Raw genomic sequence first — 15386 nt, 5'->3', positions numbered from 1 at the left:
GTCTAAGCAGTGCTATTACCTGCTTCACAGGGAGGCCAAGGACTGTCCAACTTGCCACACAGGCACGGTCCCAGTCCCTGAGCAACTCAGTAAGCCCAGCCATGAGGAGGCGGCACGAGAAGGTGTACAGGGAGAGCTGGCGATGAGCCGCACGGCGCTGGAGTCCTGCTCTTGGTTCTCAAAGCCCTCAGTGAGACGCACTGGGTGCACCTGCGGCCCAGGGTGTCAGGGAGCAGAGCTGCCCTGACGGCTGTGCCAGGCTGGCCTGGAGCCGTCCCACTCCTGGGTACCTCGCGATGCCCTGCTCACGCATGGGGAGGGTCTCCTGCAGGCATCCGGGCCCCAGCACCGCCCCGGGCAGGTGCTCACACAGCCTTGCTGATTCCAAGCCCGAACCGATCTGGAGAAAGCAACTGGGTTTAAAAAAGAAGAACCAAACCCAAGGGCGGAAGTGCAGCAGCCAGGGCCCCACGCAGCATCCGATCCGGGATGCGTTCCCTGCACGGGCAGAACCCACTCTGCTGCAGCACGGGCCCTGCAGAGACTTTCCCAGAGAATTTCCACGGACGGCATTGGCGATGGAAAATTTCTGAGGCCAAAGAAGCCTTTATTTGAAAGAGTTTGAGGGATGTTGGTGCAATGAAGCATGGCCAAACTCGCCACAGGGAAATTTCTCAGGGAGGAAAGAAAAAAAAAAAAAAAAGGCCAGCAGCTTCTCTTCCAACTTCACAGCCTTCATGTTTTAGGAAAGCCTGGCCAGTGTGGCCAGAGGGCGTCTCCCTCTGGGACGCCTGGCGACACAGGTGTCCTGTGCGGTTCTCTGCTTTACGTGGTGACGGGCGGCGGCGAGAGCGTTCACCTGGGGCTTATTTGCTTTGCGCTGACTTTTGTGGTCAGGCTTGGCATTTTTATTGTAGGAGATGGATTTCTAGGGATGGAAGCCTAATGTGTCCACTGTACTTACAGGAAATAAAGATTCAGTGCTGGATGGCTCTCAAAGGCTTTGATCCAGGAATCAATTGGGTTATAAGACAGGGCAGCCTGGAATAAATGCAGGCAAGGAGTCTTGGGCGTGGTGCCAGCCGTGTTTAAGAATCAGAGCCCTGACCATGCACACCCATTCTTGTGTCTGGAGACTGGCCCCGTGCTCCTGGTATATGAATCTCAGGTTGATTATATATATATTTTCTCGAGATAATAGAAAACTTGAAAAAGACAGGAGACAGAATAAAGCGCTCCTAGGTCACCAGGCCACCACGTTTAACATTTTGGTGGCTTTTTCTTTCCACTCTTTGCCCCTCTCCGCCGGCACAGCAAAGCAGCCATCGTCACGGTCACATCTATTTCCTGTGAGATCGTTCAAGGTTCCACATCTGTGGGCTTTTGACTCACTCAATTTGCGATGTAATAGAATTCTGCCCATGTTTAATAACCTCCTAATAATCTCGGACTTCAAATAACGCATTTTCATCTAGGAAATGCCTTCAGAACTTTCAACAGACTGCACCCAACAGGAAGCAGAGCGGGTCTGTGTGGTTTTGGTAGGGCAGCCTGGAATGCAGAGGGCAGAAGGCGTCAGAAAGGCAAGGCAGAAAGCAGGAGAGCACGGGCCGATGGGGGTCTCAGGGGATCTCCCACCGTGCGCTGGGCAGGCTGGCCACACAGGTGCGTGATGGACACAGTGGACACAGAGAAAGACCCTGGGCACACAGCAAACACTGCATGGGACGGGAGCTGACCCATGCCAGGGGAACGGACAGCTTGGAGGCCAGCGGGCAGCTCCCCAGGGCTGAAGCTCGGGCCCACAGGCTACAAGTGGCCACCCAGGTATAAGCAGGGAGCCCCTCGGAACGGTGAGGCACACGGGGACTCTGTGCCCACCACGCATCTGGCCTTGACTCACACGCAGGCATCCGTGGGCAGAAAGACAACTAAAGCCATTTTTCATGCAAGAGGAGCTGGACATCAGGAGAGATCAGAGCCCCTTTGTATGACATGCCAAACTGCTGGAGCGAGAAAGTGTCTCGGGCCAGAGCTCAGATGCGAGCCGGGGACACCGAGCTCGCCCAGGGGACCGGGGCCGTCAATGCGCACTTGTTAGCGGGGCTTTGCAGAGCGGGGGCCGGAAGCGCTTGCGGGCCGGCCTCCCCCACCGCCGTGTGGAAGTGATGAGCTGGTGACACGGCCTTGGCTGCACGGCCCGGCCCCTGGAAGGCAGCCTGGGTGTCCTGAGGTGTCCTCAGCGGGTCTTGAGGGGCTCCCGTGTTCTGTTCCCTGCCCGCGGCTGGGGGCATGGGCGAGGGGCGAAGAGGGAGGCGTGGGAAGCGAGAGACAAACAGGGCTTTGCTCCGGCTCCGGGCGCCCCCTTTCCTGTCCTTGCGTGTAGCACAGTCTCTATGTTAGCAGACGGGAATGAGGATGAGGCAGGGGACACGTCCCATTCCAGCCGCAAGCCCGGCCTATCTTGGTGGATTCCCGCTGGCAGGTCTGCACACCCCCACTCTGCAGAGAAACCGACTGAGCGACAACCAGCGACGACCCCAGCGCCAGGGGGAGGCAGGGCCTGGGTTCAAACCCTGCCGCCTGTCCCAGGCGCCAATCACAAGAAACCCTGTGGGCATTTCCCACAGACCCCTGCTGCCAACCACATGGGATGTGTCTCCTTGGGATACAGGGAGGAGCCCCCCAAAGCCAGATGTGCTCTGCTCTGATGCTCCCCCCACACCTGCCACAGTTCTAGACCAGCAGGCACATCCCAGCAAGGCCTGGCTGCGCCCAGCAGGCTCCTACCACTGCTCGCTGGCGACGGTTTTCAGAAACGCTGCTCCCCACGGCAGCCCCCGGCCCTGCAAGTGTAGCAGTGGGGGTGACTGCTGGAGAAAAGGGGGGGTGACATCTGGTGTCCCCGCCCACCTCTGCCCCCACCCCCACTCCTCCCAGTGCCATCCCTGTCCCATCCTTCTGACCAAAGGCTTCTCAGGATCTGCACACCCCACCCCCATCAGCTACACACTGCAGCGCCACGTGCAAAACACGGGCCTCTCGTTCAGCAATGACGGAGGGCTTCCAGGTGGCGACGGCAGAGCATGGCCGGGAGCACAGGGCGTTTCCCGGGTGCCGCAGGCCTGTCGGGGACTGCCAGTCATTGGGCACCCTCTGCACATGCCCTGGTGCTGGGGGCTGGGTTTCTCTCGATGGGTGCTGATGGCAAATTCTCATCTTTCCCCTTGCCCAAGAACCACGGACATGGCATTTCCGGATCCCCGCGGCGGCGCCAGCACAACCTCCAGCAACCAAAAGCCTTCGCCTGGCCTCCTAGCCAGACTTGTGGATTAGAAAATGGGGCTGCCACTGCGCCACGCATCCCCGGGGCACCAGAGGCCACATGCACAGCATGGCATCCCATCTCTGGCGGGGGGGTGTCTATAGCCGGCGGCAGGACCCACACGGAGGCCCCCAGCACCGTGTACCCCTCTCGCTCACTGCCAGGCCACTGCTCCTTGGTTCTGTGTCTTGAGAAACGGCTCTGCCCCCCGGTTCCCCAGCTCTGGACGCCTTCCTGGTCCCCCACACCCCGCTGGTCTGCCCAGCCTCCGAGTCCTGGGAATCCATCTGTTTCTCCAACAGCTCCGGGCTCCCCACGGCCCTGCCTCAGCTCAGACCCTCGGGGACAACCGCGGCAGCTTCCTGGAGGATCTCCGGCTGCCAGGATCGGCCCCAAGGGAGGAGCCTCGGCGTAGGAGCGCCTCCGCGGCTGCCCACTGCGTTTAGGATCAAGTCACCTCTCAAGCTTGGCAGGCAGGCCCCCTGGGACCGGCCCAGCTCCTGTCTCCAGCATCATCGTCAGCAGCTGCCCAGGTACCCTGGCCTTGCCCAAACTGACAGAGGGCTCTCCCTGCCACAGCGACACTGTGTGCCGGGCGTCATCCTCAGGGCTTTGCGGGCACAACCGGAATAGGCTTTGTGACACCTGTATGAGGTGTGTATGGTCAGGTGGCTATCATCTTGCCCCCATTTTGCAGATGGGAAAACTGAGGCTCAGAGACGCAGTGGAACCTGCCCAAGGTCACAGAGCAAGTGCAGAGAAGATCAGGATTCAGATGCAGTTCTGACTCCCCCAGCCCAGCAGCCATCACGCAGATTTGGTTCAGCTGTCACCGGGGAGGCGTCCCCAAGCCACATCAGAGACTCAGTCTATCGTTATCCCGAATGGGATGTGATCTCGTGGAAGGATGCTGAGCTGGGGCATGATGGGATCTGGCTGATACACTTTGCAAAGTTGTATTTATTTATTTGAAATATTTATTTGAAAGGCAGATGGAGATCTTCCATCCACTGGCTCACTCCCCGGATGCTCATAAGCCCAGGGCTGGGCCAGGCCGAAGCCAGCAGCCCAAGTACCTGCTGCCTCCCGGGGTGCGCGTTAGCAGGAAGCTGGAATTGGAAGCAGAGCCAGGACTTGACCCCAGGCACTCCGACACCGGATGCGGTGTCTTAACTGCTGTGCCAAGCACCTGGCCCTGACGGATACGTCACGGTCTCGCTGGCTGTGTGTGGAGACAGCAGGGGGTCCTGGTCGGGACAGCGGTGGGGCAGCGGAGGTGGAGGGAAGGCCGGGCTGTGCAGGCGCAGCCGCCTGGGCTGGAGAGGCCCGCACAGGACTGTCGCAAGGAAGAGGCTTTGTCCTGTCTCTGCAGCCGCCGGCCCTGTGCTGAGGACCAGGGCCACTGCCGGCTGGGTGAACCAGAGGCTGCTCTCACAGCGCAGCAAGACCCGGCCCTCTGCACAGTATGTCCCACCTGCACGGCTCCCACCCACCAGCCGCCCCCCACCGAGGTGTCGGTGAATCTGAAGATGCTGTCCCCTGGGCGGTGCCTCGGAGGGATCATGGCCACTGTGCCCCTCCCAGGCCTTGCCCAGACACCCTCGCACCTGCATCATCAGGGTGGGGGGTACAAGAGAAGGGGGAGGTGGGGAGGAAAGAGAACCACGGAGGGAGGGGGGCAGCAGGATGACAGCCTAGCAAACCCAGGCTCTGGGAGGGGAGGGGCAGACGGCACTGTTCACCCGGTGATTGGCAGAGGCGGGCCTCTGACTCCTGTGCCCGTGGACTCCGCACCCGGCCCCGCCCCCTACCCCAGGCCTCCTCCACTGCACTGCAGGCTCCGAGTCCAGCCTCAGGCCCTTGGCAGGCGCTCGGCCAGCGTTGCTGGGTGAATGGGTGGACTGCCCCCCAGCGCGTGCTGTGTTTCTGTCACTGGGGACCACGCCGTGGGCTCCTGCCCCTGTGGCTCCTGGGTGGTCTCCAGCTCACCCTCGGCCCCCTAGGACACAGCCTGGGGGCGGCCTATGCACTTCCCTGGGGCGAGGCCGATTTCAATCCCTACTTGAGAGCCCTGGATCGGAGTGTACAACTCCTGGAAGGCTGCAGGGCGGCTGTGCCTGTCTCTGCCTCTGCCAGGTGAGGAAGCGGCACCGTGGGTCTCACGGGGGCCCCGCTTCCTCCAGGCCCAGAGCCGACCTGAGGCCTGGCTCAGCTTGGCTGCAAACTTGGGGCAGCTTCTTCCAGGAAGACCTCCAGGGTTCAGAACACTGGGGATTGGGCAGAAGCGACGCTGCCTTTGGTACATCTGCAGGGGCCAGGTGCAGCCGCCATCCACTTTGCAAGTGTTTTCTCATACAACACCTGGAGGGGGGGATTGCTGATGCCACAAGGCCACCGTTTTACAGTGGGGGACCCGGGGTTCAGAGAGGCGGCCAGCAGCACGGTCTGGGTACAAACCCATGTCCGCGTGACTTTGGGGCTGTCTCCAATGCTGCGGCTTCCACCGGGGCTAGGGCTGCAGCAGAACAGGTGGGGTTGCATGTGCTACCTACAGAGTCCTGGCTTGAGGCCTGCAACACTCGGAGGGGTGTGTGTGTGCGTGTGAGAGAGAGAGAGAGAGAGAGAGAGAGAGAGGGAGAGAGAGAGAGGGAGAGAGAGAGAGAGGGGGAGAGAAAGGGGGAGAGAGAGAGGGAGAGTGAGAGGGAGAGTGAGAGAGGGGGAGAGAGAGAGAGAGAGGGGGAGGGGGGGGAGAGAGAGGGAGAGAGAGAGAGGGAGAGAGGGGGAGAGAGAGGGGGAGAGAGAGGGAGAGAGAGGGAGAGAGAAAGTGAGAGAGAGGGGGGGGAGAGAGAGAGGGAGAGAGAGAGGGAGAGAGAAAGAGAGAGAGAGAGAGAGAGGGAGAGAGAGAGGGAGAGAGAGAGAGAGAGAGAGAGAGAGAGAGATGAGGGTGGGCCAGGGAGCAGCAGCTCCACCTAAAACCCAGGTCCCTTACCAGGGATGCGCTCTGTGGCTGGCCACAGAACTGCTTGAGCGGCCCACGCTGGGGCTGGGCTGGCTTGCAGGGTGGAGAGAAACCTGGGCAGCGGTTGGAGATGGGGATGGAGTGTCCTGCTCTTTCAGGGCAGCAAAAGTAGTCAGAGGACTCTTCCAACCCCAGCGCACCCACCCCCTCCGTCCTCCGGACCCCAGCCCCGTGGCTCCCGGCAGCTCTGGACCTCGGCCCCTGGCTCAGCCGCGAACCAGGGAAGTAGGAGCAGCAGGAGAGAGAGGGCCAGGGACAGACGTGGCGAAGCGAGAGGTCACACTCTGTGCTGTCTGCAGCCAGCAGAGGCCCGAGGCCCGGGGACAGGGAGGGGCGAGGCTGTGCGCTTTGCAACGCCCCTGGAGCTGCACCAGGAGGGTCCTCGCTGCGTGCTGTGGGACGGCAGCCAAGCCCCTCATCCGTCCACTCATTGCACACCTGCACCCAGGAGCCTCCCGGAACGCAGGGGCCAGGGCCCCACCAAGAGGGATCTGACAAGCACTCTAGGGAGCACCTGTGCTACGTGGGGGTGCTGAACACTTTCCATCTGCTGCCTCATTGACCCGTTTTCCAGACATGGAAACAGCTCAGAGGGGTTAACTCACTTACCCAAAGCTGCACAGCTGCCTGGCAAGCCCGGGATTTGAATTCAAGGCGTTCTGCCCCCGGACTTGGCCTCTTTCACCTCCCCCTCCCCCACTGCCTTTGCAACAGTGACAATCCTCGGAACCAGGAGAGACAGGTGACATTTCTTCCAGAGCTCTCTATCCAGAGGAGCTGGGCTTCCTTTATGAAATACTCCCCTTCTGGCCGGTGCTGTGGCGTAGCAGGCTAAGCCTCTGCCAGTGGCGCAGGCATCCCATCCGGGCTCCGGTTCAAGTCCAGGCTGCTCCTCTCTTGATCCAGCTCCCTGCTAAGGCCTGGAAAAGCAGTGGAACATGGCCCAAGTGCTTGGGCCCCTGCACCCATGTGGGAGACCTAGAAGAAGCTCCTGGGGGGCCTGGCTTTGGATTGGCTCGGCTCAAGCCATTGCGGCCATTTGGAGAGTGAACCAGCGGATGGAAGACCTCTCTCTGTCTCTCCCTCTCTCTATCTGTAGCTCTACCTCTCAAATAAATAAATTAAAAAATCTTAAAAGACAACAAAGAAATACTCCCCTTTCGTTGTATGCACAGTGTGACACTTCTCTGGGGTCATGTTCCTCTCTTTGCCTTGGCCCCCAGGAAGCTCAGAGGCAGACATGTGGCCTGCCCCAGCAGCCGCGTCGTGTGCAGGAACAAGACTCAGCCACCAACTTATTTTCCTACCTCCGTGCTTCCATCCATCCCAATGTCTCCCCTCTTCTACAATTCAGCTCATTATCCCTCCCTTCCTTTCTGTTTTGTTGGAGAAGGAAGAACCAAACACAGTAAAATCGTGTGATGTCATTTTACCAGTTCTGAAAAGATCTCCAAGGGAAAAAACGGACACACAAGGAAACAGTGATCCAGGGATCCGGTGCCAAGTCACGACCCACAGCTCGGAAAAAGGAGTTTCAGGCAGCACTTCCCATGGGGCCCCAGGGGACAAGGAGCAAGGTCCTTGGAGGGACTGGGAGTGGACCAGGCCCTGCCAGCTCCCTCCCTGGGGGTTAGAGACGGAGTGTCCCTGGAGGGTGAGCCAGGCACACACAACAGGAGAAGGTCCTGGCCCAGGGTGCGGCTGCTGCCTGTCCGAGTATGTGCAGCTGAGGCATGGAGCCTGGGCTCCCCCGGTCCCTCTGCCTCTCCTGCTGGGACCCTATGCCCTGCTCTGCTGCCCTGTCTGACAGGAGGCTGTGCTGGGGACTGAGCCCGAACCAGGAAGCCCCCCAACCCACTTCCGCTCCTGACTCTACCTTAGGGAAGTCACGCTGCCTCTCGGTTCTGTCAGGGCTGGACTTCATGAGCAGGTCTCAGCCCCATGTGGACCACGGTGGGTGTCGCAGGCAGGGCAAGCACTACTAGGACTGGGGGCCAGGCACCCAGAGCAGGCCCAGGTCACCCCACTATCGGGGTTGCTCCCATGCACTTGTCTGCAGCGAAGCAAAAATGAATGGGTTCCTATCAGGTATCAGGAGGTGAGCCTGTCCCCTCTGTCCCCAGCCCTGCCAGTGTGAGCAGTGTTTATCCTAGGCCATCGGCTCCACGGGATGGGGGTGGGGCGGGGGAGGGGGCCGGGAGGATACACAGCAAAAGCCACCCAGGACGCCCCCTGCTCGCTCCTTGACTCTGAACATCAGCAGTGGCCAAGCCGCAAACGCCTGCCCTGTGGTGCGGGGTTCTGACCCAGAACCCTAGGGGCAGCTGTGAGTGACGGCGGGGCCCCTGGGCTGTGCTCTGCGGAACCTTCTGGAACTACCTCTGCCTGCAGGGTGTCAAAGTCTGGAGAACCCTAGAGGCAAACCCTTGGATGTGCCCATAAGGGCACCTTCTTCTCTGTCCCCACGGGGATTCAGTGATGCAGCCCAGCCAGCTCTGGCTACCAGTCTGGGGGTCACCCTTTCACCCTCTCACTCCCTCCTCCTCCTCTGTCCTCAGCCTCCTCCCTGCCTTCTGGCCCCTCCCCCCTCCACAAGGAGCCAGAGATCTTCTAAAAGCAAGCACCAGACGCCTTCAACGCGCCCTCCCCAGCCACGATCCTGGATAAAATCGAGCGGCACTCGAATCCCCGAGCCTGGGAGCCACAGTCCCACCCCGACCGCCTCCACCCTCCCCAAGCTCCTCCCTGCCTCTCCCTGCTCCTGGAAGGCCTTGTGCCAGTCCTTTCTGTGGCTCAGAGTTTGGCTTAAACATGGCAGCCCCTGCAGCCTCTCCCACCCACGCCCCGCTTTGCTTTCTTCTTCCCACGAACCAGCCCTGGCCGGTGCCATCACCCCACGGGTGCTGTTCCAGGAGCGCAGGCCCCCGTCCGTCTGTCTACAGCGGGGACCGCAGCCTGCGGGTCTGACCCTGACCAGCGCTCAGGAGCGTGTGCTGAAGGCAGCCACGCGGGCAGGCAGGTGGCTTAACGGCGCGTGGGCCTCAACAGGAACAAGGAAGAGGAACGCTAGACTCTAACCCCAGGGTTCCTGCAGCCCCAGAAAACCTGTTCCTCTGGGGTCACAGGGGTCCACCCTGGAAGCCTGGGCAGCTCGACAGGAAGTCAGCGGTGGGAGGGATGTTCCAGAGCGGGTGAGCAGACAGGGCCCGCTGGGTCCTCTTCCCATGACACCGCTGCTCCCCTTTGGCTGTGCTGTCCCCCTCCCTGAGACCCCCATGCTACTCTGTGCGTCCTGACCACGGGCTGTCCACGGAGCCTTGCACTGTGGATTTATCGTGAAGCCCTGCTGGTTTTCCTGAAGCCCCTGACACGCGAGGCTCCTCCAAAGCCAGCTTCGTGGTGGACCCATGAAGGCAGACCCCAGCCTGGGGCCCACCAGGACCCCCAGCCTCTCCTCATTAAATCGCCTGACTCCAGTTAAAAGGGGCTGATGTTTCCTTTTGAGGAGAGAGGAAGGAATGAAGAGCAGAGGGGAGCAGAGAAGCCACTGGGCAGAGCATCACGGGAAGGCTCCAGGTGTGCAGCCGGGGCGGGAAGGAGAACCTGTCTGCTAAAAGGAACGGGCGTCCGTGTCCCCCCCCCCCCCCCCGCCAGGTTCACACAGTGGAGCCTTTGCAAGGTGATTTGGTTTTGATGAGGCCAGGTGGGCTTCACACCCACCAAAGAGGCTAAGGAGTCAGCTCCCTGTCTCTCTCCACCTTGCGAGGACACAGCAAGAGGGTGGCCGTGTGCAGGCTACAGAGAGAGCCCCGTCTAGGACCTACACAGGCCCGCACCTCGATCTTGTACTTTCCAGCCTATGGAACCGTGAGAAGCAAATATCTGCTGTTTCAGCCGCCAGTGAATCCTATTTGTTGGCGCCTGCCCCTTCCCAAATCTATGTGGTTCCAATCAAAGATTTCCCCAGCAGAGAGCCAAGCCGCTTTGTCGCACCTCAGACAGTGGAAGGCACCCAGCCCTGCCACCCACACCCAGGAGCTGGGGCTGTCTTCAGCCCCATTTTCTGCTCAGAAAATTAACACAGATCTTGGAGCGCTGCAGGCAAACGCACGCTTCCACGTGAATCCTGCCTGGAGGTCTTCTCCAACTATGGCTGTGTTACTCACAGCACAGGGCCTGAGCGGGAGGGGACTTGGCTGGTGGCACCGGCACAGTGGGTGGGGTGCGGCTGCTGTCACCCACCTGAGCCCCACTGGCAGTCATGGCAAGAGGAAGGCAGACACACCTAGGAGAAGTGCCCAGCCTCAGGCCTGGTCTGGAGTGGTAGAGAGAGGCCGTGGTTTGGATGAAGCCTCTCAGAACAGTCCTGTGCCTGGAGCATGGTTCAAGGCCTAGCTCTACCATTGGAGAACTCCAGGTGTGCTGGAAGAGTGAGGCGCCCCCTACCTGTGGGCACCTGGAGGCAGCCAGACCACAGTGTGTGTGTGTGGGGGGGGGCAGGAGGGGCACATCCGTGGCTGTCCCCTCCCTCCTGTCCGCCAGGGTACAGTGCCATGATTTGCTTTCTCCGTGGGCCACAGTGTGAGTAAAGGCTGGCGGGAAGGATGTCGCCCAGGTGAGAAAGGCGGACATTACTGGGGCAAAGTTCTAGAAGCTTCTGTGCACCTTCCCCCACTAGAGCCCAGCATGGAGCTGGCGTAGGGGCCACGGCGATGTTGACAGCGCTGCCTCCTTGCCGTGCTGATGGCGATACGGGAGGGGAGGGGCCGTGCGTTCTGAGCCTGGGACTGGGTCCCACGCAGGCCTTGACTGTGCTAGCACGGGGAGTGCAGGTGGGTGGGGGCCTCGGCGTGTGAGGTCTTCTGCCCTGACGTGGAGAACGGGCTCCACAGTGACTGTTCACATCCTACACGCGCCCAGCTCCCAGGTACACGTGTCCCCAGCTGGGTGTCGCCAAAAGCACAAAGGACAAGCTGAGGTTGCCGGGAGCAGATGCCTGGCTGCCGTGGGGACGGCTTAGCCCCTGGAGGAAGAGAGAAACAGAGGCAGAGGCAGACTCTAACATCAGAAGAGAAGCCAGCTTGGAGGGCCTGGGGTAGAGTCCTGACTCTGCTTCCAGTCCCAGCGTCCTGCTGTGTGCAGCCTGGGAGGCAGCGAGTGATGACTCAGATCCTGGGCTCCTGCCACCCACGTGGGAGGCCTGCATGGAAATCCTGGCTCCTGGCTTTGGCCCGGCTGTCGCAGCCATGTGGGGAGTGAACCAGTGGGTAGAAATCTCTCTCCCTCCCTCTATTTCTCCCTCCCTCCCTCTTTGCCTTTCAAATACACACACACACACACACACACAGGGAGAGAGAGGGAGAAGTGTGTTATGCAATTCGAGTGGCAGGTGTACATACCCACTTTTAAATGCCTTCAAGTTGCTGCCAGTCCAGCGTTCGACCAGGCTCCACCGGGTAGCCAAGTACTTGGTTCTATTTTTAATGGCAACCCAGAAGCCGTTTGGGAAAGGGCAGCTTGACACAGTGGGACGAGTTTTGTCAAGAGACAGGCTCAAATCCGGTCCAGCTGCTTCCTACCTGCGAGCCTCTGGCTAGTCCTCCCACCCCTCTGAGCTTCACTCCCTCATCTGGGGATGGGGGTGAAGACAGCAGCTTCGCAGGGTGCACAGGCCTGCGGGGAGGAGGCGTGGATGAGGCAGGGGTGAGGTCAGCCCTGGTGAGCCTGGGAGCAGCCGTCTACCGCACACAGCTCTGCCAGACGGCACAGACACCGTAAGTACACAGAGAGGGCTGGGCTCTGCTGGCCCAGCAGTGTCAGTTACGGGAAACAACCAGGAAACGGACTCCCTGCATGCGAGCTGCCAGCAAACCCTCAGAGTCCCACCCCTGCACCCAGAGCTTTAGCAGGTGGAAATAACGCATTTTACACCCAAAAGCCAACATGGAGGTAACTCCACCCCTTGGAGCTCCCAGGGAGTGGCCTGGGGTTCTTGTACTGTCCAGCTCTCTGTCCTGACCACTTGCGGACAGGGCAAGCATCCCAGGGCTGTGAGCTGTCGGCCCCGACCATGCGTGTTCCTGAGATGCGCTGGCTGTCCCCACAGCACCCACCCAGGCCCAGGGACTGCCGTGACTTTCACCATGGCCCTGTGACCTAGCAGGATGTTCTGGCCCTTGGCTGTGACCTGGCTGGCCCTCAGGACCCCTCAGCTTTGGCGCACCATGGAGCCTGCCTAATTCCTTCAGCGAGTCCCCCAGATGGCTCCCTGCGCCAGCACAGCCAGCTGCCCACATCGGCTCGGGGCTCTCTTGATGAGCAGCGAGTGCAAACGACTCCAGGCAGCTGGCAAGATGCTTAGTGCAGCATCAATCCTAATTAGGATGAGGAATTAATAAAGGAGGCATTCGAGTCTGTCCGTGCAAGCTGGGCTTGCCAGCGTCCAGGAGTCCGTTCCAATTTCCGCTGGGAAACTGGAAGAGGCAGGGGCCTCACGCGAGTGCGTTGGGGGGAGGGTGACCATGGGGTGTCTCACGTGCCACGCAGGCAGGGCCCGGAGGAGCCCGTGAGACCTAAGACGGGGGCAGGTGCTGAGCTCAGGTGCTGTGGCAGGTAGTGTCATGGGCACATTGTCCAGACGACAGGAGCGGGTAGGCATTCATGATCTGAGCCACTACACAGAAACACCACTTCTCCAAAGACAAGAGCCGGGTGCGACTGGGACCCCGAACTGCTGATGGCACGGTTTTGTTACCTGAGGGCTCTATTTAACCCTGGCTAAAGGGCAGCTCAGTCTCATTTGGGCGTGGAGGCGGGGACAGAGGCGGGCAGCCAAAGGCCGGTGAGAGGGAAAGGGGGCAAGTTCAACGTCACCCGTCGCCCCGCAGCCCCAGCCTCACAAAGTCTCGCCCGTGGGTTTGTTTCTAGGAGCCAGCGCTGGAGGAAGGGTTGTAGCTGCAGTGAGGCGGGCGGGGTGGACGGGGAACCGGTCCAGCCGAGGGCTGAGTCCACACCCTGGGAAGGGCACGAGGGAGCAGGACAGTCTGTCCAGAGATGGTCCCGAAACAGCAAAGCAGTGCTCCCGCAGCTCCCCGGCCCAAGGCCGCCGCGGGCGTCCACACCTGTCGGGGCCACACTGCCCCTGCACAGCCACCTGTTAGCACAAGTTCCGCAGCTGGGCGTGGGGGCGCCCAGGAGGCGACCGAGCCGAGCGCGCTTCGGAGTCGGAGCCCCTCCCGCGACGGGGCCGTTCCCAGCGCTCTGGGAGACCCCATCCAGCCCCCATCCCCGATACCTTCCACCCTCAGCACACCCGCTAGGGGGCCTCCTCGCGCACCTGGGGGTCGCCGCGCCCTGCCCGGGCGACCACGCCCCTCACAGGCCATTCCCAGCGTTCGATGGCCCCTGCGCACCCCTGTCTCCCACAGAGGTCCCTGCCCCGGAGCCGCGACCCCGAGCTCGCGGCCTCCCCTGGGGGGGACACTCAGTGTCGAGCCCCTCACCTCCGCACAGCGCAGGGAGGGGCGGGGCTGGGGACTCCGCGCAGGAGGAGGAGGCAGGCGTCGGACAGGGGCATTGGACAGGGGCTCGTTACCCCGCCCCCACCCTCGGCCCGGGCCCGGAGCGCGCGCCGAGCGGTCCCGGCTGCTCCCCGCCCCCGGCCGGCCCCGCCCCAGGATGGCCAGTTCCCATAGCAATGGCACAGACACCGGTTGCCAAGCAACCCCTCCCCTCCCCCTCCCCTCCTCGGTCGTCCGCTCCCCCCACCCCCAGCCTCCTCCCGCCCCCACGCCAGCCTCCACCTCCCCCGGGGGTGCTGGCGCGGCCCCTGGGGACCGCTCGGGTCTCGGGCTGCGCGCGCGAGCGGGCGCGCGCGAGTTTTCCGTGTGTTTCATTGTGGCCGTGCGCGAGGGGGTGTGCGCGTGCGAGCCGAGAGTTTGCGGGATCGGTGTGTCGGGCAGGTCCCCGGCAGGAAGGGACCCCAGCTGGTGCACAGCCGGCCGCGAGGGGACCCGCCAGCCCGCTCCGGGTCCTTTGTGTCTCTCGCGGAACCGGCGCCGCGCCCACCCATCCCCCGGCCCGCGCCCGGGCAGTGCACGCGCGCGTGTGTGCCCGTGTGTGCGCGCGTGTGTGCGGTGTGTGCGGTGTGTGCGCGCGGGGGGAGGGGTCCGGTACCTTCGATGCAGCACACCCGCCACAGCCCCGAGTGGGTGAGGTCGCCGCGCGCGCGGCGGGGCGGGGGCCCGTCGTCCATGGTCAGGTTGGTGCCGTTGCAGATGTGCGCGCTGGAGTAGAGCCAGTAGTCGGTGCCGATGGCGATGGCCATGAGTGAGAAGGCGGCGAAGGCTCCGGCCGTGGTCAGCAGCATCTGCAGCCCGCGGTCGCATCGCACCATGGTGGGCGCCTCATAGTCCGCCGCCCGCCGGCCCGGCCCGCCGCGCCCTCCTCCCTCCGCGCGCCGCTCCGGGGGCGCCGGGGCCGGGGGGCCGAGGGCCGGGGGGCGGCGCCGCGCTGAGCGCTCCGACCCTGCGCCCCGGGCGTGTGCCTGCGCTCCGGCCGCGCCGGGGCTCAAACTCCGAGGCGCGGCGGCGAGTGCGGGCTGCGCGGGCCGCCGGGCGGGCTGGCGGCGGCGGCCGGGGGCTCCTCCCTCTCGGCCCGCCCTCCCGGCTCGGCCCGCGCCTCCGCCCGCGCCCTCCGCGCCTCCGCCGCCGCCGCGCTCCGGGCCCGCGCCCCGCTCCTCTCGGCGCCGCCCCTCGCGCCTCGGCCCCCGCCCGGCGCCCCTCTCCTCTCCCCTCCCCGAGCTCGCGCGCGCTCTCTTCCTCTCCCAGGGTTCATTCACAGCGTTCGAGCGGAGGAAGCGAAGGAAGCGGAGGGCGGCTTCCCCCGGAGGAAGCCGCGTCCCCAGCCGCCTCTCGCCCAAGCTCGGCTTAGGCGGGCGGCCCCCCGGGGGGCCCTTTCGTGTGCGGAGCGGTGCGTGTGTGTGTGCGCGCGCGGATCCGTCCTTTGCCCTTATTCATACCTGTGCCTCCACCTGATCCTGTC

General features: G+C 62.6%; 1 protein-coding gene across 1 annotated transcript in view; it reads right to left on the bottom strand.

The window, feature by feature from the left end:
- The window catches only part of CACNG4 (calcium voltage-gated channel auxiliary subunit gamma 4), a 48581-nt gene extending 33506 nt beyond the window's left edge, over positions 1 to 15075 (bottom strand). The window contains exon 1 of the mRNA XM_051825853.3: positions 14520 to 15075. Coding sequence (XP_051681813.1) covers positions 14520 to 14739 — 220 coding nt within the window. The 5' untranslated portion in view covers positions 14740 to 15075. The remainder of the gene's footprint in view (positions 1 to 14519) is intronic.
- Between the last annotated feature and the right edge of the window lie 311 nt (positions 15076 to 15386).

This window comes from Oryctolagus cuniculus, chromosome 17 (genome assembly GCF_051225735.1).
Source record: "Oryctolagus cuniculus isolate XC-2025 breed Fujian yellow rabbit chromosome 17, ASM5122573v1, whole genome shotgun sequence".
NCBI lineage: Eukaryota > Metazoa > Chordata > Mammalia > Lagomorpha > Leporidae > Oryctolagus > Oryctolagus cuniculus.
This window is presented reverse-complemented; position numbering and strand designations above follow the sequence as displayed.